A 21,535-nucleotide genomic window follows, 5' to 3' on the forward strand; every position below is an offset into this window, starting at 1 on the left:
AAATAATAAATGCTGCCCCTCATCCTTAGCATACATGAGAATGTCTTCAGGGCATCATCGATAGTTTGTCTCTCTTCACAATTTATTAAACCATTTTTTAAACCATCTCTTTTGGTTTAACACAGCACAGTCCTGTGTCACTTCATTATTTTGATACCTCCAATGTTTTTCTAAAATGTAAAAAATATAAAAAATAAATAAATTAGGTGTGTCCAAACTGTTTACTGGCAGTGTACATAATATAATACATCAATAATTCCTCAAAGATAATATGAATTACACGTCACAATAAAAACAATATGTGCATGCTTAAAAAAACACTAGACATTTTTCAAACTTCTATGTGTTTCTATGTGTCAAACTTCTATGTGTCTATTATGTTTCTATGTAATCATTATAATTGGGGAGGTTTGTACAGATAAGCCCTTTCTGAAGGGGCTGTAGTGTAATTGCATTAGGCAGCGTGCAGCACATATCAGCCAAGGAATCAAGGAGGCAAATACAGCATGGTGAATTCACTCACTCCTCTATTTGTCTTATCTTGGAGAACAAGAATGTATACACACACACATACACACACATACACATGCTCACCTCACACACACACACATCGCACACCGCATACACACGCACACAAACAGAATGTGATGATACGCCTATCTAAGATGCATCTTATTTAGTCAGGAGGCACTGCTGTCTAAAGCTTCTGCCCTGAATTGACTTTGTTGGTAAAATTAAGTGGAACAGAATTAGTAGCATCATTAATAAGCATGACAGCGAAAGGATCTCTGGGAAATAACAAATTAGAGTGGCTCTTATGGCTGGTGAGCCTTTATCAACACTACTGTGCAGACGTCTAATGTTGGAAGCTCTCAAAAGCAAAGAAGCAATGATCAAAATAATAGCATGCCGCCTTGTCACACAAGCAGGCATTTTCATGCACTCAAACTGCATGCACTCAAACATTTTCACTGTACTCAAACTGTGAGTCCCATCAAAGACTGAACACTCATAAACTTTCAAATCCTTCCATCCAATCTTCCACTCAAATCCTATCCTGCCCTCCACTCAAACCCTATCCTATCCTACACTCAAATCCTTCCATCCTATACTCCACTCAAATCCTATAGCCATACATTGTTCTAAATGTCCATTGGCCGTTTGTTGTCCCAAGCCTGGTATCTCCTGATGAGCTTTCTCGTGAGCTGGTTTGTGAAGAATGCTTACTCACTGCTTCCTGTTACTGCTGAGCAGGAAACCTCACAATCGCCTCTAGGGTACTGGTGTCATTTTATCTGCAACCATGTCCCATAGGGCACCAGAGGGGTTCAGGGAGCCTCTAGGTGCACATATGCCATAATTAGACACTTTGCCTTAAATAGACACTTTCCTGCCATACAGATGAAATCTGAAACCAAATTTAGTTTCTTGGATCACTGATCACTGGTTGACTAAATATTTGCAAAGATTATCGTTAGAACATTTTTTATAAAGAAAAAATTTCAGGTGAATAGCAGTGGTATTTACGTCATAACACTTACAGGGGCTTTTCAAAACCACTGGCAGCTCAGCTGGAGGGAACTTGTCCCTTCGTGCAGGTCTGAGCTGCACCTCTTACACACTTGAGTTACATCCGCTGGCAGACTGCGAGAATGGCAGAATGGCTTCAGTGCTGAGTGAAGTTCTCCATTCATAGTTAGTTCAACAAAACTACTTCCCTTGTTGCTTTTTGTTGCTTTGATTGTGTGTGTATATGTGTATCTATAGATAGATAGATAGATAGATAGATAGATAGATAGATAGATAGATAGATAGATAGATAGATAGATAGATAGATAGATGAACTACAATTGTACAAAAATGTGATTGAATTAGCACAGGTGTAGCTATGGTGTAGCTAGATCTGTGTAGCCACATCATAGCTACACCATACACTTTACACTTTTCCCAAAATTGTGGCTGTGGAGTAAGCTGTGTCAGAGTGCTCCAACCGGTTCTCCATCTCCATTGGGGTTGTATATTAACAATGAATAACTGGCATATTTCATATTTTATGTGTTGCATCTGAATGGCATCTAGATAATTACAAAAGAAAAACATAATATGAATATAATTTGAAACCTATAGTTTATAGGGAGTCTACACTGAAAATACTGAATAATCAGTGGATGTTCTTCAAAAAAGCTTCATTCTATAAAAAAACTGCCATGTCTATTTCTTAATCCGAAAGACGTAATAAACTATTATCAGCTTTAAGAAACAGTAGACAAATTAGCTATTTATATTTATTTAATGAACACCAATACTATCAGTACAATGGGGGAGGGGCTTAATAATTAATAACATTTGGAATTCTACTTTAAAATCTGGTCAATACAAAAGTAACTGTGTCCTCTGATGGCGTCATCAGCTTACCAATAACATGGGGCAAGAGCATGTTTTTTGGAGACCCCAAATATTGTTAACTATTTGAGTTAGGCGCACTGCTGAGGTTTGAAATGACGGCACATATCCTGAACTCGTGTTGCACGCAGTACGTCAATTCGTCTCATAATCTCTGGGCTGAAGGTCATCTTGAGAAGGTCATCGTCTGTCCCTCGTTCTACTGGTCCAGAGGAAGAAGCCAGAGAACAGTGACCATGATGTCGAGTAATTAAGTATGGAGAACCAAGGCTGGGTGACCCAGGCAACCCAAATCACAAACCTGTGTTAAACGCAGCCAAATATGGAAGTGATGATCCATCCAGCGCGGTTTGCTGTGTGAAATATTGCCACAGCAAATTAAATACTTTAGTCATTCAAGGCTGCATTTTTCGCACACGGGATTTACTTATAATCAGTGTAATCAAGTATTTGCCTGGCAATTTGTAAAGCATTCTGTATGACAGATTAGATCCACTGATTGGTAATCCACTGATTGGTAATCCACTGATTGGTCCAGTTACAGGCAGCATATTCCATGTTATCATGACGCCTTTGTACACTGTGTCCATGCATCATCTCATCAGGCCGGACAGGTCTTCCCCCACTGCAGGTCGTCCCCCCAATGCAGGTCGTCCCGCACTGCAGGTTGTCCCCCACTGGGGTCATCCCTCCACTGCAGGTTGTCCCCCACTGGGGTCATCCCTCCACTGCGGGTCGTCCCTCCACTGGTCCTCCTGTTCCTGCTGCCTGTCTGTCCATTTTCTTGCCAGGATTCTTGAAGCCTAAGGCTGCATCTCATACTGGCCCTCAGTGGCAATGAAGAAGTCATTGAGTGTGTCCTGCAGGTAGTCGAATGTGGGTCTCTCCTCGGCACGTTCTCTCCAGCACAGAAGCATGATGGCGTATAGCTCTTCTGGGCAGCCATCTGGACACGGCATCCGGTACAACCGGTCCAGGTTCCGGATCACTTCTGGATTTGTCATGCCTTGAGCAAAACACAGGCAGAGGGATATACAAGAGAAGTAAGTTGTATAGCAGGGTGTGAGTTACGTTCAGTGAATAACATTTCAAACAAGGTGCATTTTCTAGAGAACAGAGTCAGGACAAGAACTTGGTGTTCATCAAGAAAAATGCATAATACTGGGAATAATGTAGGCAGCAATACATTGTGAAACGCCGTGGGCTACCTGGATAAGGCACTCTTCCATACGTGACTATCTCTGTGAGGAGAACACCGAAGGACCAGATGTCTGACTTGATGCTAAAGGTACCAAAGTTGATAGCTTCAGGAGCTGTCCACTTAATTGGGAACTTTGCACCTAATGATTAAATGAAGAAACATCATGTTTGTGTGTGTGTGTGTGTGTGTGTGTGTGTGTGTGTGTGTGTGTGTGTGTGTGTGTGTGTATGTGTGTGTGTAAAAATGCATTTCATGAAAATAAGGCTCTTGTGGTAAAAAGCTTCAGATGGTATGATAGTGATGATAAATATTCAGAAATCAAATGTCAAATCTCTACTCAAATGTTAGTGCTTAGTTTTTTCCCACAAAGCTCTGCTAGTTTGATGTTAGCATATAACATATAACATAATCACAGTAGCAGCATGCAGAAAGTGTCCTTACCTTCCTGTGCAGTGTATTCAGTCTCTATAATCCTGGCCAGACCAAAATCAGCTATTTTACAGTGCAAGGTCTCTGACACCAGTATGTTGGCAGCTCGGAGGTCTCTGTGAATGTAATTCTTCTTTTCAATATAGGCCATGCCTTCTGCAATCTGTTGCAAATAAGAATGGAGAGTATCTATAACTACATTTACACATACATTCACACTTAGACATAAGTTATCATTTTAACAATGAAAAAATAATTTGTAGGGTTAAATATTTGATAGACACATCATTCTATATTGTTACATTCTGTGAATGAAAAGTTCACACAGTCAGTGTACTGACTCTATCATGCTGTTTTTCATTAATTTCACTGCAGGCATTGACCAGTTGTGGCAGTGTCAACAGGGTGAGTTTTGTGCTCAAACTGCATTAGAGAGGAAGTGGGGTAGATGGAAAAAGTGACATCACTTCCTGTCCGGAAGTTAATAATCAAGTTCTGGAGACGTTAAAAGTAAACACTCATAGCCTGACCACAAACTGAGAACTGCACTTACAGTTTCCACTACATTCATCATACAAATTTATAGCAGTCACTTGCTCTTGAAATAGGACTTTAGAAAAAAGCACACAGTAGATATCTTTCCATAACAAGCTACATCTCTTTCCATAATAGTTAACACATCAAAGCTTGCAACTGTAGGTATTTTTACTCTTTTAAAAATAAATTCATGCATATTTCAAGGAAGTTGACCACAAGTTGTCATGAGAGGAGGTATACCTGAGCCGCCATGTCTATTAACTTGGGCAGTTTAAGTTTCCTGCCGTCTGTGGTTTTCAGGAAATCTAATAAGCTCCCTGAAATCAGTCCAAAAATAATAATCACTGACATGTAATGCATGGAATGGCCATCTCTCAGTCTCCCGCTGCTCGGCAGGTCGTGCTGACGGAGGCCCTCACCATTGGTCATGAACTCTGTGACTATGAGGATGGGTTCCTGTGTTACCACAGCATGGAGCTTCACCAGCCTGATGTGCTGCAGTTTCTTCATGAGGTTGGCCTCCTGGAGGAAGGCTGACGGCTCCATGGTTCCCTCTTTTAGCGTCTTAATAGCCACCTTCTGGTTGTCTTTATAGAAGCCTTGGAGCCCAGGAATACACAAGCATTTGTCCATTACACAGTGATGTACATTCCACGACAGAGAAATATAATTAATAAGATGATCAGAAGTGAAACCTGACTCAGCCCACAAATAAACCACAGAGGTGATAACGGTCAGCCCACTCTCTGATAACTGCTTGATGGAATACGCGTGGAAATGAATTTGCTCTCTATTTCAAAATTAAGTAACTGCAGCCAGAAAATGTCAGAGTGTCCCCATGATGATATAATTCTGCTTATTAATATCAATTCACCGCCACCACCTCCCACCTCCACGTTTATTTCAGATCTATCAGCAATCACCAAAAGGAACCACAGCTACAGTATGTTCTTGCTGTACCATATTTCTTACCCATCCAGACTTCTCCAAACTGCCCAGCACCGAGTTTCTTCACCATCTTCAGTGTCTGTCTGGGGATCTCCCATTCATCCTGTGCCCAGGGCCTTTGTGGTGCTACGGATTTACAGGGGCTTCCCAGCCTCTGACACAGCCCATCTGATGACCCTATAAACACGTGCAGAGCAAGAGAACATAAATGTTTCTAATTATCTGGGCTCTGGGATGTTCACTTATATTAGATGTTCCTTGTATATATAGTAAATAAGTACATCCGTCCTTATAGGACTTTGCGAGTGTACTTTAGAGGCATAGATGTTTAAGCTATAATAAAACAAGCAAAAACAAGAAGGTGCACCTACATGAGCAATATGGTAATTTGTAAACAACACACACACACAAAAAAAACCCCAACGCAAAGTATGATGCACATCTCACACCAGACTGCATCTACAGCGTTGACCTCCTTATCTGGTGGTTTAGCTTGAACACGAACAACACCAAGGCAGCACAGGAAGTGCCTACAGCAGCAGAGGTGAAGAGCCCTGCTGAAGCCCCTGTACACCAAACTCCCTCTCAGTCCAACAAACTGATTTGAACGTAATGGAAAGACGGTGTGCACACACACAGCCATCGACAGCCACACATGCGTCATTCCGTTCACGTAAGTGTACATTTCGTGCATGGACGTGCAAAGATTCTCATGTAGCTAAAAACTCCAGAACCTCAAGGAGGAATGTAATTCTGCACGACGCCGATAAAAGCCAAATGTTTTGCCAGCCGTACTGCAGTAGTGCTGAATCAGGTCCTGCAGGGAGTTGAAGGGGAAGCTGGGGGAGATGTAGTAGCCCCCGTTGTCGAGGGTGCGGATCTTATAGTGCTTCACCACGTCCCCTCCCTCTGGAGTCGAGTCCCTTATGGACAGGGAGAAAGAACCTGTCGAGAAGATTTGGAAAAAATGTCACTCAAAAGTGGAAGTGGATATCATAGAACTCCATATCAGAATATTATGATGATGCATTTATTGGCGAAACATGGTTGTGTACATGAATACATAGATTTCAGATGGTCACCACTGTCCTGCTGTCTTAAAGTGATGAGCACAGCCGAATTAATGGTTGATGAGAATATAGTGGCTCAGGGTAAAGCTCAGTACTCGAGCAGTCACTTTTTTTTACAAATGTGCGCACGCTTGATGAAACATTATACATTGGTTTTGTGGCTCCAGTGTATAGTGAAAAGAAATAAGTAATTGCCTATTATAACAGCACACTACATCCATCTGACTGATGGCAACAGGAGAACTGAGCTCTGGTCCTGACCTGGAGTTGTCTCACTCTCCCGCACAAGGAACGAACCGGGCTTGTTGCCTGGAGCCAAGAGAAGTCGCTCTGTGTCTCTGCGGGTCAGATCCTTGAAGAACCATCTGGAACACAGAAGACGACCTGTCAAACCTCATTTTCTTTAAATAAGGTAACCAGTGGACATGGATTTGGGGGAAATGGGCTTAAGAGTAAACGTACTTCTCAACCTCCAGTGAGTGTGCTCGGGCGACGTATGTATTTGGTATGTACCCCTCATCTCCAGAGATCAAGGATTTAGCCAACCACCAGTCCCCATTTCTGCCATATAACCAGAGATCAGTTAGTCAGATTTGGGGCAGAGTTGTGTGTAGTTAACATTTTATTGAGTGGAACTGTTATCCAGGGATCTTGGCACACAACCAAGAATTTCAGTCAGAGAAAATATTTTAACATCCTTAAGTTTGGCCTGGGCTTAAACACAGTTTTTGCATTTATTTTATATTTTAACTTCAAATCAAAAGTGAATATAATATAAATATTAAGAGATACATTCACTTACTGCTCAATTATTTTGAGTTTTTCTCCTTTCTTAAATGGAAGGTCGCTCTCATTGGTTGGAGCAAAGTCATACTGGGCGATGACAATATTTTCATCTACAAATAAAATTATACCAAAAATAAGAGAGAAATACTTTTGCTCCTTTACTTTGTGCTTCAACATTTTTTTATGAAGAAAATTGTTTGTAGAACGTAGCAAAGCAACTGTACGACTCTATATTTTTATATGGGAATATATATTTTTTGGCCAACGCTCACAACACTACGACTGATGTTTTACTGGTTAACACTGATTAAAAATCAATACTGTGAAAGGTTTTTACCAGCATTTGCGCCATGTTCTTCATATTGTATTGGCTGAAAATACAAAGTGAAAAAAAAGAGAAAAATCATTTGATTATTAAAAAAGACACAGCAACTGTGATGTAATGTATTTTATGTTTTTGAACAGCAACATGCATACGTGAGAGTTTTGAAGGGGTGCTGAAGCATTATTAACATGTCTGTCTTTTGGCTTCCTCTGATCACTGCAAATACAGCCCATTCTTAGAGAGAGAGAGGGAAATACATTTCTTCAATATCATACAAGTTTCTCAGTTCTCTCAACTGTAATGCTCAGTTTTCAAAAGCCATGACGCCCTGATATTTGATAGCTTTGATTACATATGTAGTTTTGAGTTTAAAATAGCTGACCATACCTGGTAGCAACATTGAGTCTTCAAGGTCTCAGTCTACTGCTGTCACCACAGAGTTCCATATTCCTCATTCACACTCTGAGGGCAACCAAGACAGTCCTCAGATCAGAAACGCTTCCACTGAAACACAGCACACACTGGAGATGTGGAATGCAACAGAAAGTCATGCAAGATGAGCAGAACAGACATGGTGGAACAGGGTGGTGGGGGAAGTGGGTTAATTAACAACCTTATGCGACCGCCCAGGTGAATTGTTTTACCATGACATATATGCCAATAAATGTTCTAGAAACACACAAAAATATGTAGCCCATTTACTTTGATGTTACTGTTCAATAGTGGTAACAATAGAAAAGTCTGTATTTAACATTAATTAAAAATTAACTGAATTATCTGTTAATCCTATATACTGTTGTTATAGACTTTGAAATAAAAATGTAAATATTTAAAATGTATATAATCTTGGAATCTGCGTATTACTTTTTTCTTAAGCATCAGAACTATTAAAAATAATGTTATGTTTGTTTACATAAAATTACTGACAAACTACAGGAAGAAAGAAACAATGATTTATTAAAAAACTATTTATTATTGTTATTTTATTTTAACTAAATACCACCAATTCAGCTACTGAATATTTAAATTAAATAAATAAATAGATTGTGCTCACTGTAGATTATCCGTGTCCAGTTCTGTGAAGAATTAAACCTTTATGCTCCTGTTTCCATCTTCTGTGGACTCAACATACCATAAGAGACCCAGTCTAAAACATCTGCATTTAGCTACCGGAGATCTTGAGGTCTTTCTTTTACACACCCTTACACCGCCTCAGAAAGTGGTGAGGCCCCGTGTGCGTGTGTGTGTGTGTGTGTGTGTGCCTCAGGAGACCACATTAGTCTAAATGGATAAACGCGCAACAGTTGTGCTTATGTCTTCTGCTTATCTCTTCCTCTCCTCTCTGCCAACGCTCAATTCACAAACTCTGCTGCTTTTTAGTACAGAATTCACACAGATGAAGAAAGATGAAAACTTTACAACAGGTCTTGTTTAGTTTTACTGTTCTGTACTGTCACACATGCACATTACAAAGTGTAGTTGTATGTATGTAGTTCATAGAATAAATACTGCTGTTCACTGGAAATACTTTTTCTTAGATTCTCGTTTTACTTTTATGCACATTGTACTCACTATATAAATTACATACATGAGAAATAAGACTAAGAAGGACTGTATGTAAGCTGTGATGAGTGAGACCACTTCAGCAAATTCTCAGCGCTGACTCTACAGGATGTTGTTTACTAGACCACACAGATGCATTTCCTGTTTGGGACATTGTGGTATTCAGGTTCATTACACGCACTGATCTATTCTGCTGTGAAATTACATTTTTACAGCATAAAATGCTATGACTGTCTCTCGCTCTCTGTGTGTGTGTGTGTGTGTGTGTGTGTGTGTGTGTGTGTGTGTGTGTGTGTGTGTGTGTGTGTGTGTGTGTATGATTCCTTATATGTTCTTTAGCAGAGGTGTCAATTCCAGGTTCAGAAAGTAAAAGTCCTCACCAGGATTTTGCTCAAGCTTGCTAGATTTTCTAATGCAATCCAGGTAAAATTAGTGGAATCAACACAATCCAGGAAGCCTGAGCAAAATCCTGGTAAGGACTTTTACTTTCTGAACCAGGAATTGACACCTCTGTTCTTTAGTCACTGGAAATTACTGTACAGATATGAATAGTCACTCCCCTAAAGTTCCCCTAACCCTAACCTAGCTCATAGCACATCAAAACAAAACTTATTTGAATAGCTGCTGGCTCCCTGAATCGTCTAACTAGCTGTTGATTTGCAGGAGTGCCCACCAGAGGGCAGCAAAGCTAACAAATCTCGATATTACAAAGCGAGTCAATAAAGCAATCTTGAATTCACGGAACATATTTACATAGAAAACGTTATTATACAGCACCTCGTCATGTTGGACTGATGGTGTCTTTACTGGAACGTCCCCTGATAAGACAATATATATCCATATTATTAAGCATATAATTATGCCACCGTTTATTTCTTTGTCCAAAAATATAATGTGATTTATTATTTTTTACACATATTTGATTATTTGCAATACTTAATTATATGATATGTTATTTTTATAATGGGTTTTGGAGTAACTTGTGAAGAGCTCAAAACAAGGCCCTGTAATATTAACCATGTCATATACATTAGTAATGACATCTATGGCAATGACAAAGTGAAATCATTCATTTTGATGTTTCATGTTTACACATTTTAGTGATTCTGTGTGTAACAAAGAGACGGAAATACAATAACCATGAAACAATGAGTCTTTGATTAATGTTGTCATCCTAAACAAATGTCCTTGTAGTTTTCCTTCATATCAGGAAGACATCTATCAGATTAATATGAAAACTTACATGAACAATATTATACCAAGGAGGAACAATTAATCTTACAGCACCACAGACTTGTTTCCTATGTGTTTGTTTCCTATGGGAATGATTTTTGGTTTGCACGTTCACACATAGATGTGCAGGACTTTCTAACCAGGCCGCCATGTGTTATGAGGTAGACCACCTGTGTTTGCAAGGCTCAGAAAGAGGCACCCCTGTTTTCCGACAGCGTTTGCTGCAGGTGTTTGATCGGAGTTTTGCTGAGGGTGTCCTGGTTATATTCTTTTTTTTCCAGTCTGATTTTCCCAGGGTCTGCGGATACAGTGTCCCTACAACCCAGGTCCCCAGACACTGCATCCTGTCCCCCAATATAACCCGAATAGCCCTGGGAAAGAGGGGAGAGAGCAAGAGGAGAGAAGAGCTCTGCCCATATTGTCAACCATGTGCTAACACAGCAGAATCTATACTTCTGCTCTCTTTCATTGTGTGTGTGTGTGTGTGTGTGTGTGTGTGTGTGTGTGTGTGTGTGTGTGTGTATGTGTGTGTGTGTGTGTGTGTGTGTGTGTGTGTGTGTGTGTGTGTGTGTGTGTGTGTGTGTGTGTATGCACGCGTGGGTGTGTGTGTGTGTGTGTGTGTGTGTGTGTGTGTGTGTGTGTGTGTGTGTGTGTATGCACGCGTGGGTGTGCACGTGTGCGAGTTCAGTGAGTGTGCATGCACACTCTGTGTGTGAGTCTCTAATATATCTGGCAGTGTTCAGGCCGTTCTGGTATAGTCACCTCTCAGTCCAGGTATATCTTTTATATGACTGATGCTGACTTTATGGTTGGTGCCACTGATGTTTGTGAATGGTAGACAGGAGACATAACCTTTCAAAGAACAATAAGAAAAACCATTGCAAAAATCCTCATCATCTTCTCATACTCACGCACCTAGTGTAAACTGTGCTAATCGCGCGATCCAAGGACAAAGGGACAGAAACCCCATTCACAACTGTGTGGGGTGCTTCCTAAATGGAGGGGGGGGGGGGGATAAACTCCATAGTGTGAGACCTTTTCACTCTTCCTCTTACCGTGTGGGAAAACTCCTCCGAACGTCTCACACATCAAACCGGACAAGGGCTCACTCATTCATACTCCTTTTATTATACAAGACGATGGACAAATCAACTCAGCAATAAACTGGACAATGCCCTGGAGAGCCAGTTGTTCAGAACGCCCTCACATGTGGCGCTTCCTCTATAGAGCTGATATTTGTAGCGCTGGTGGCTTGAGACGACATGGCCTTGGCACCGGGCCCACTGGACAGAAAGCGAACATACAGCCATGCCAGACCAGGCAGTATATTACATTCATTATACTTGCTGTTATACTATACTATATATGCTGTTCTCAAAAATATTAGCACGTAGGACACCTGAGTGGATGCAAAGGTCTGAGCTAGCTCAGGTATCTGCGCTGCTCCGTGTAAAACGCAGTGCAGCCGCCTGGCACTCGTTGCCATCATCCACCTGCGCGATGCATTAAGCCAAGAGAAGGAAGCTCTGGCACGCAGGGTCACATGTCTCCGCTCCTCATCAACAGGCTGGCACAGTTGTTTGTCTGAAACATCTGGAGGTCTGGGAGCTCTGAGCTGTGCGGGGCTGCTCTGTGCAGCTGGTCACTGGCACCGCACTTGTAGGTAAACATGGGAAACGGGGGAAGCCCCCAGTATTATCCACCGGAACAGAGCAACACGTCTCACAGCATTGAGGGTGGAAATAACTTCTCGTCAGCAAGCAGGTGCTTCCTCTAGCATTGCTTTTTATTTGTCTACATTTCCAGGTTTGGGCCAATGAGGATACCTGGTACCAAACACTTTATCCCCAACTACACTTTACTTTATGCATCGCAGGTCTTAGAAGTGGCACACTTTTGAAATGTGGAGTTAAAACTGAAAGAAATGCTAAGGTCATTCTGAAAGGCTGAGGAAAACTCTTGATGAGTGATTCATGGAATTTTCAGTGCTCTTCAAAAATAAATTGTCTATTAAATTAGACTTATTCTGATTTTTTTTTCATGCCACGGGCTTCTGGAGTTATTTATCATATACCAGTATATGATTTTATACCAGAAGGTATTTGAGCAGTTTGAACCATTCTAGTGCTAGGTTTTTTCCTATAAATAAAATAATATAATATTCTTTATTAAAATATTTAATGCTTCAAGTACCAAAATTCCTTTGAGGTTTTTTGTTCCTTAAGGTTTCAGAATATCCCATGTATACCATGTCTACAACCTAGAAATGAACCACTCACACTGCACTGTGCTTGTAATTATTTTTATAAAATTTTTTGTATAACATCAGATTTACTTATTGCATCAAACACAAACAAAAGCATAAACACTGAAAATCCTCAGGTAAATGGAAATTCTGTATCCACCAAGTAATTATAACTGCGTGTTCCTGTGTTGCCTGCTAGCCAGTATGGAGCGATGTTTCTGCTTGTACTCTGAAAGCTCTCTGAGCTGTAGTGAGGCACTGGGCTGGTGTGTTACGTGAGTTACTCCAGCCCCCTCTAGAAGTGTGGCACCCGGTCGATAGGAGTGACACCAATTATTTATGTCACATGCCCTCTGGAAGCAGTGGATGGAAACTCTCTGAGAGAGGACTATCCATCAACCCTGTCCAGTGGGGCTGCACACCTATGACTCCAACACAGAACATGCAGGGAATTAAGTCTCTTAGGACAGTTTCAAAAACTCTGCCACACACCATATCAGAGGTGGATGCTAATTAAAACTTTCAAAATGTACACAGGACTGATTCTGCTTAATGGAGATAAACCATGTAACGACGAGAAATGCGATCAGATGCGGTCTGGAGTTTTGCATGTTATTAACTGCTTTTAGCACTTGAGTTAAACTAATTTCAAACTAAATTCAAATCTATTCTAATGTGAATAAGACCATGACAGTTCTAGATGTTCCAAAGGTGAATAAAGACAGGTAAGAGGCCCGTCTATAAAATGTCCCATAGACTGTCCATTATTGTAGGAGACTCCTGATGTCCTCACAGTGCTGGGAACCCTGAGTAATTGCACTTGTCAGAATATTGGATCCTTGGGCTCTGCCCCTGTTCAGTGAACTGACCGGCCTCATAGAACAACCAAGTTAGGGAACAAAAACAAAAATGCAGTTTCAGGTGTCGCAGTGGCTGGGAATTGACTCTTAACTAGGGGCTGTGGCTGATGGATGAGGTGGGGCAAATTATTAATAGTTTCCTGATTTTCTGCTTCAATATTTTGGGGGGGGCATTTTTTATTTTGTCATGGATGTCACATTATGATCTATCGAAGGTTTAGAAATAAAATTCTGTTCTCTTGAAACAATTACCCTCTTATTTACAATTGGTAAAAGACACATAAGACAAACAGGGAGAGTGTGACATGAACAGGCATGAATGCTCAACCTGCAGAATATAAGGCAGAGATGGAGGCTCCTGATACAGGAAGCATCAGTAATGCATGTATTAAAATCACAATGTGCTGCAAGGTTTCCTGGAGTAAGGCAGTAAGTGCATAGTGATTTTTGTCCCACACAGGTGATTTATAATAATAATTTAAAAAATAATAATCATCATCATCATCATCATCTCGTTTCAGACCCCCACATGGGCATCTGACGTTCTATCATGGACAGCCACCCATCACATAAAGCTGAACCCCAGCAACACAGCAGTTATGTCTGATGGTCTGGTAACCCTATAGAGAGTTTTTCCTCGCCACTGTCGCCTTTGGCTTGCTCATTAGGGATATGGACCCATAGTATTGTTAACCATGTAAATCCTGTAAAGCTGCTTTGTGACAACATGTGTTGTGAAAAGTGCTATATAAATAAATTTGACTTTGACTTTTACATATATATATATATATATATATATATATATATATATATATATATATATATATATATATATATATATATATATATATATATATATATATATATATATAGTACAGCAGACTATAGTAGTGTGACCAATAATGGTCAACATAAATGTCACAAAACATAGTTTTTAGTTAGCTGAATTTGTAGAGTTCTTTTTAGAACACCGTTGCTTGTTAAAACTAGTCTGGCTGTGGCAAACTTCGTGTCAATCATTTCTTGTGATGCGATCCTTTGCTCCCTTCCACCAAAGGACACCTTTGATCCTTTATCACTGTTTTGTTACATATTGTCTCCTTATTCATAGCCTTATCCAGAGTGCCTGGTAAAGACCACGTAATGACAGACATTTGGCCTCCAAAGCCAATTTTTTTTATGTTTCATCATCAGTTTCCATCTTTTGCCCCCCATCTTCACTTATATTTTGTCATCAACTATTATCTCATCGGTTTTCTCCTCAACTTCTGCCAGTCCAGAGATCTCTCTGTCTCTGCCCATTTTATCCAGTGGTTGGCTATTTCTTCTGTTATTCCCACTTTAGGTCTTTCACCATCTTTTGATGTCGTTTGCTGACTCTTTGACCACCGATGATCCGTCATCATCAGCCTCTATACTTCCTTCTGTTTCATCAGCTCTCTGCATCCTGACATCATCAGCTATTTCTTCCTCTCCTGATCCAGCTGTAGTCAACTCTCCATCCTCTTCTGATTCATCAGCGTTTTTTCCTTTTCTTCTGCACTTGTGTTAACTCTCTCCATCTTCCATTATTCAATGCCCCATGGGATTAATATCCTTTGAAGACTCATCCTTAGCTGTGTCATTTGCAGTTTCAGTAATCGTTTCTTCATCCGCTGCACCATCCTTGGTAGATTCCTCATCTATGTTTTCTTCCTTAGCTGCTTCTTTTTCAACCAACGTATGTTCTCCAGTTCCTTCCTAACCTGTGGTTTCTTTAGCTCTCTTTGCCTTCATAGCTTCCTCTACTTGCTCTGATTCATCTTCTTGACAGGTTCTTCCCTCTTCTGGTTGAGGTTTATCTTCTGTCGTTTCACTTTCAGCTGTTTCTTTCACTGACTTCTCCCCCTCTGCTGTGTCCTCACCAGACTCCGCTGCCCCACTCTTCTCTGAAGCTTCAGGTTCCTCAAACATCTCCACATCATCAGATGTTTTCATTTTCAAAACCAGAGATTTCTGGTTCCAGAAATTTCTGGAAATAAAACCCTCTTTTATTTCTTTCATTTCTCCCTTATTCCTCATTTCTCCTATTTCTGTATCTGCAGTTTTAACATCAGGCATTTTTTCATATGCCAATTCCTCCTCACCTGTTTCCTCTTCTTTAAAGACAAGTCTCATGCTCATTATCTTCTGTGGTTGCATCCTCCACGTCCTGTTCATCTCGTTTCATCTTCAACAGAACCGTTTTCCTCTGTGTTAGCTTCCTCTGCTCACCTTCTACTACCATCTGAAGCCATTCTTTCCTCATCTGCCTGTCCCTTCTCAGTTAATTTCTCATTACTATATCTATGTCTTCATTTTAATCCTTTAACCCTGCTGTTGGGCTCTTCATCAGCTCTCCTCAATCCTATTTTATAGCAGATTCTTATTAAACTTCTCCTTGATTGCTTTATCAGTCCTTAGGTGTTCATATGTTACTGGTTACATATCAACATGATTCTCATGAGAAACTGGGCTCTGAATATTCCTATTTGTTGAGATGGCTTCATTGGGATCTTGTTCTAGGTTTTTGGTTTTTGAATCTCCAGATTGATTTTAACTAGCCCCTCCCCCTGTGTTCTCAAATACCCAAACACATATTTTCAGCCAGACCTTCAATCTCAGTTTTGTTCTTCATTTTTGGACTCATTGACAAAATGTTCTTCGTTTCAACTGTTAAAATCTTCTCAGATAAAAAAACGTCATATTTACTGCATTTATTTTAATGCATATGTCATATGGGCAGTATTCTTAATTGCTATAGCAATGATCACTAAAATAAACAGTGATTACTAAAATAAACAGTGATTACTAAAATCAGTCTCAGTCCCTGTGTGCCTGTAATCACTTTTGGGGTCTATGTACTGGTTGAGCATTACTTTCAGTGCCTGCACCTTTGATCTTTTTGTATAGCTGACTGGCGTGATATGGCTTCTTTTGGTGGTCTAGGCCTTCCTGCACTTAACTGAAGTTCTCTTTCTATGCTTGACCGTATCCTCTTACTAATGTCATCTCTTCATTCACATATCATGGCATCAAGCTGCTCACTGTCACTTGCTGGTTTTTCTAATTTATTCAGAAGATTTAACACCCAAACACAATCATGACTTTGTGAAACCTTTTTTCTTAAACAAGCCCTCAGGACTGATAAAGGAGTTGCTGAACTTGTCGTGTTTGGTACTATTGTCATTGCCAGATGTGACGATGCAAGTGTTTCTACAGGACACTCTGACACTCACTGCTTTTAACCATGTCATCAGAAGATCTCTACTCTATACATTCTACTGTACTCGATTTGCAATATCTGGTGCTACCAGATCAGGATTGGTCATCTCTACAACGTTCTCTCCTGTTATCAATATCTTATACCTTTGCCACCATTGTCTTGTGGCTTTCATACTTCATGCTGTTTCGATATTCCTGAGCCTGGTGCTGTTACCGCCAGTGCATTTTACGGAGCTGGTTGAGCCATTGCCAGTTTCTACCCCTAAAGATAACTTGGCCAATGGATTCACCATCCTTTGAACTTATGTTTGGGTTTACTTCTCTGTGTGTCCTAAGTCACAACGCCTAAAATACTGGAACTTATTCATGAGCTCACTGTATTTTCCAGCACTGTTGTTTATGTAACTGCGATCAAAATCAAATCTATTAACTGAAGGTTTATTTCTTGCTAAGGTTTTGACAATATGCTGAAGATACCTCTAGTAAACTATTACTTAGTTCTATAAGTCTGGGACTAAGTAAAACTTTGAATATCTGGACAAAAGCTCTCTCTCTTTCAGGATAAATGTATGATGGATTTTCAGTGAGTGCAAGGTCTTCAGTTATTTCATCCACGTATCAATTTCTGCAACTCCAAGATGCACTTTCTGCTCATTTCGTGGTTCAGTTATATCAATATCTTCACTTTGCTCATTTCTATTTTACACTGAGGGTTGTCATGCAGTGTTTTTACTGCCTCACGGTTTTTATAGAATTCATCAACAATATGGTACAAAGTACGATACAATAGAATTTTCTTTGACTATTCATTTACTACCTCATGTGGAGAGGCATTTGTTAGATGGAAGTAGTTCAGAGCCATCACCATATGTCATTTGTTAAATAACTGCTGTATTTTCTCTGGGTGTTATAGTCTGTAGCTTCACACATCAGATATCTTTGACCTAGAACTACCCCCAGCACAAATGTTTAACTGAACTTATAGATCTCTACACTAAGGATCATATTTTTCTGCCTTTTCACTTGTTACATCAGTTTATGTGCCTCGTCTTACATTTTATAGATAAATTTGATTTTGCACACATTACACAGAGTTCTCAGTACAGCCTGATCTTCAACTTCTGCAGCTTTGGCTTTGAGTGATATAGACTGTGGGCATTCTCTCTCGAGGTAGTCTGTGTGGAGACTGCTTGGACTTTTATAAGATATGAGATTCAGGAGACACAGCATTGGCCACACTGTCTTGTCCTTTCATGTCTGTCTGTTCAGCTTTCTTAAATACTGCTTTGATTCTTGTTTCAATCCAAAACATGTAATGTTTTTCACTTTTGTTGCTGAAGGCTTTATAGCCTGATTTCAAGATCACTTTTGGAAGTTTATCATCCAAACTTGTCTGGAAGCTGTCCAAAAAGAGTGGAAGGAGTGGCTCACCGCCCACACAAACCAAAATACAGTGGCCCTGTAACAGGCCCTGAAGGCTGTCAATCTGAAACACAGCACAGTTTTTGTACATAAAATTTACAGTTAATTATTTAAGACTAATTAATTTACGTGCTCTCATAATGTGTTTTGTATTTAAAAGGAGAGGAAGTAAATTAAACCAAGTTGTAGTGAAAAGCTACAACACCATGGTTTAAAAGCCATACAAATGGTTAATGGTGTCAGGAAGTGCAAACATGTGTGCTATTAATTTTCCCACACTGCCTGTTAATCATTCAAACAGCAGTCTTATATCAACAATGATATTTATATGAGCACAGACATGCAACAGAAGATGTTCTTGATTAATTAACCTAACATTGGGAGCAATAGTCTACATTATACCAAGAAATGTGTATTTACTAAGGAAAATCATAACAACATAAAACACATAAGAAAACTAATGCTGGCAAAATTCTGGTGTAACATTTTGCAATACAGTCTAGCATTATAATATGTAACAAGCATCTTTTGCTTCGTATTCTAGGTGTTTGTGAGTTAATTTTAGTGTTTGTGTGTTAATTTTAGTGTTTGTGTGTTCATGCACGTGTGTATATGTGTGTCCTCGAACAAGATTCTAGGTAACTGCAGTGTAGTTAGTAGTAAGATACAAAGTTTCCAGAGAAACAGGATGTTTCGGACAGAGGTCCTTCATCAGCTATGCAAGATATGTGTGTGTGCCCAAGTCCACAAAATCCAAGTTCATTGCTCCTACACAGCATATTAGCTATCGATTTCATAACAATATCTATTTGTCATAATTCCCATTTGGAAAGATGTAAGGGAAACAAGCATACATTGTGTATATTAAACTTAAACTTTGGATTTACTGGATTTACAGTACAATGGTATATTATGCATGTTATTGCCAGACATCCATTCAATCTATTATTCCTGTGTGAGCAGATTTTAAACTTTCCAGCACATGACAGCAATGTAGAAATGTCAAAAATGCCATTTCCCTCTTTAATACAATTGCTACTTTATATCAAATATGCTTGCTTTGCAGTTCTCCAAAACCTTTCATTTTCAGTGAGTCTCAAAATAATTAATGGGAACGGTTAAATATACAGTTCTGAGCATCTCAAACCGTGTGTTTTCAAGCCATTGACCTGTTTTTCTAGGTTCAAAATAGCTGTGATTTGAGCAAGATTAATAGTTATTCCCAAGGTGCTCGAGCATCACTACAGCATAAAAATACACGTGAAGGAGTATCCCAATAGCCTGAAGCATGAAATAACTGAAGCCAACAAACTTACGGCCTCTGTATTCTTTGGTCCCCCGAATAACACAGAAACCCTACATGTTTTGGAATTGTGTTTTAATTGCTGCTGTTGTTCTTCTCAGAAGTTCAACTTTTTAACTGCTGACAACAAAGTCCAGCCCTTGTAGGAGATGCTGCTTGTACTGTCACTGTGCCGTTCCCAGTGGCATCCGTGTATCACCAGGGCCCCCGTGGAGGCGGTGTGCCGCTGTACCGGCATGTTTTCTCTAGGAAGTACATGCCTGTGGCAGAACTACAAAGGATGTGTCTGCTCCAGACCCACAGAGGCCAGCGGTGCCAGGCCAAAGCAGCGGAGCCCAGTGATGCTCTGCGCTGATGAGCAGGAAAGGCCTGGATCTGATCCACACTTGTTCTGCACTCAAAGCCAAAAACAGTTCCTCTCCCACACTCTATTTACCAAAAGAGTCTCCATTACCTTCACCAAGCTGCTTATCTAATTGTTGTGTGTGATTTACTCGTGTTGGTAAATGGCTGCTTTGATATTATGGGATTTCTGCTTCTTCTCGCTGCTGTATGACCCTCCTGTTTCTCACCTTTATTCACAATGGCCACAGCGCAGTCCCACTGGGACGGCGTCTTGTAGCACTCAGGCCAGCCCTTTCCTCTTATCTGTCCAACTCACCTGCAAACTGCAGCTCTTTATTTTTTCCTCTTACATGGTCTTTGTCATTTGTTCTGAAGCTCAAGTGTGAGTAATAGTCCCCTCTGAACATTGTGGCAGCTGGCCAGGCCCTGCAGCACCCGCCCAAGTCATTACTGAACACAGCAAATGTGTTTCATCCTATTTTATAATGGTGAGCATAACAAGAATGCAACAGATCAGATGGAATAGACCACATTGCGGCCACATTATGAAATGTGCGGTCAGGTTTTTTGAGTACATTAGAAAATGCCACAGATCAAGTGTACACATTTTCCCAGTTTTCACCACAAGAGGCCTCTATCTTACAACGGTCCTTTAACTCCATGTACATTCGGACATATGTGAATTAGGACATTCACATAAACTACATGTGAGACCTTATAGATGTATTGTGTAAAAAAACAAACAAAAAAAACAGCTATGAAAATATGAAAACAAATGTAAACAAGAATTTCTGAAACGTACATTTAACTCCGCAAAAAAGCATTCCTGAAAGCTGCTGTTGTTAACATTTTTAACTTTTTGTAATTTTTTTTCCAGCACAAAAGGAAACTGTCACACCTGTTCCATTAACAAGCCTGATGGAGAGACTTACCTCGTGGCTGGGGTGTACAACGTCCCGATGAGACTCTGCATACATTCTGACATCATCCATCAAGACTCTGCGACTTCAAATCATCTGTCACCGTAGCACGACGGTCTTCTCAGAGGATGGATGACTGTCACAAATAGACGAGCTTGTCTTCATGCACCTGTGATGGTGGTGTGCAGCGCCCTCCGCAGGACCGTTGTATAGCTGCACAGGCCTCGTGTGTGTACTGGTAGTTCTGGTGTGGGTCTTGGTATAACTGACTAGACTGAGTTCATGAGGCCTCTGAGATTACTGTCTTGGTCTACAGGTATTCTGCACACAGACGGCATCTACAATCCTCCAGTTGCTCCAAGTGCACTGAGCCATATGGGCCAGCGTGGGATATCGCAAAGCAATGCCCAGAACTAAAAGAAAGCCTCTGTGTGTGTGTGTGTGTGTGTGTGTGTGTGTGTGTGTGTGTGTGTGTGTGTGTGTGTGTGTGTGTGTGTGTGTGTGTGTGTATGTGGACTGAAAGCCATGTTTGTGGAAGGGCATTTGTCTCAAAGGCCAAAGACAGCAGTCAGTCTGGTGGCCTGAGTCAGAGAGGAAAGGGCATCACGTCTGAACGGAGCAGGTTGTGAGCTCTCAGATGTAGTCACTGGTTTCCTCCAGTTTGTCTTGTAGAATGCAGACATTCTTCTGCTCTCCTTCAGT

General features: G+C 40.4%; 1 protein-coding gene across 4 annotated transcripts; it reads right to left on the bottom strand.

Moving 5' to 3' along the window:
* blk (BLK proto-oncogene, Src family tyrosine kinase) lies at positions 1–21,535 on the bottom strand. 4 transcript variants are annotated; one of them, XM_077016936.1, is made up of 14 exons: positions 20,846–21,535; positions 8,087–8,161; positions 7,852–7,933; positions 7,712–7,745; positions 7,391–7,484; positions 7,051–7,149; positions 6,850–6,953; positions 6,314–6,463; positions 5,543–5,695; positions 4,990–5,169; positions 4,811–4,887; positions 4,046–4,196; positions 3,612–3,743; positions 1–3,409 (listed from the first exon to the last, which is right to left on the bottom strand). In XM_077016936.1, the coding sequence occupies exons 3-14, from the start codon at positions 7,930–7,932 to the stop codon at positions 3,207–3,209; spliced, it is 1,458 nt and encodes a 485-aa protein (XP_076873051.1). In that variant the 5' UTR covers position 7,933; positions 8,087–8,161; positions 20,846–21,535; the 3' UTR covers positions 1–3,206. The 4 variants fall into 4 exon arrangements, with proteins under 4 accessions (XP_076873051.1, XP_076873050.1, XP_076873048.1 ...); XM_077016935.1 differs by lacking the exon at positions 20,846–21,535 and adding an exon at positions 8,754–8,976; XM_077016933.1 differs by lacking the exon at positions 20,846–21,535 and adding an exon at positions 8,754–8,976 and having other exon boundaries at positions 8,087–8,203.

Source organism: Brachyhypopomus gauderio, chromosome 9 (assembly GCF_052324685.1).
Source record: "Brachyhypopomus gauderio isolate BG-103 chromosome 9, BGAUD_0.2, whole genome shotgun sequence".
NCBI lineage: Eukaryota > Metazoa > Chordata > Actinopteri > Gymnotiformes > Hypopomidae > Brachyhypopomus > Brachyhypopomus gauderio.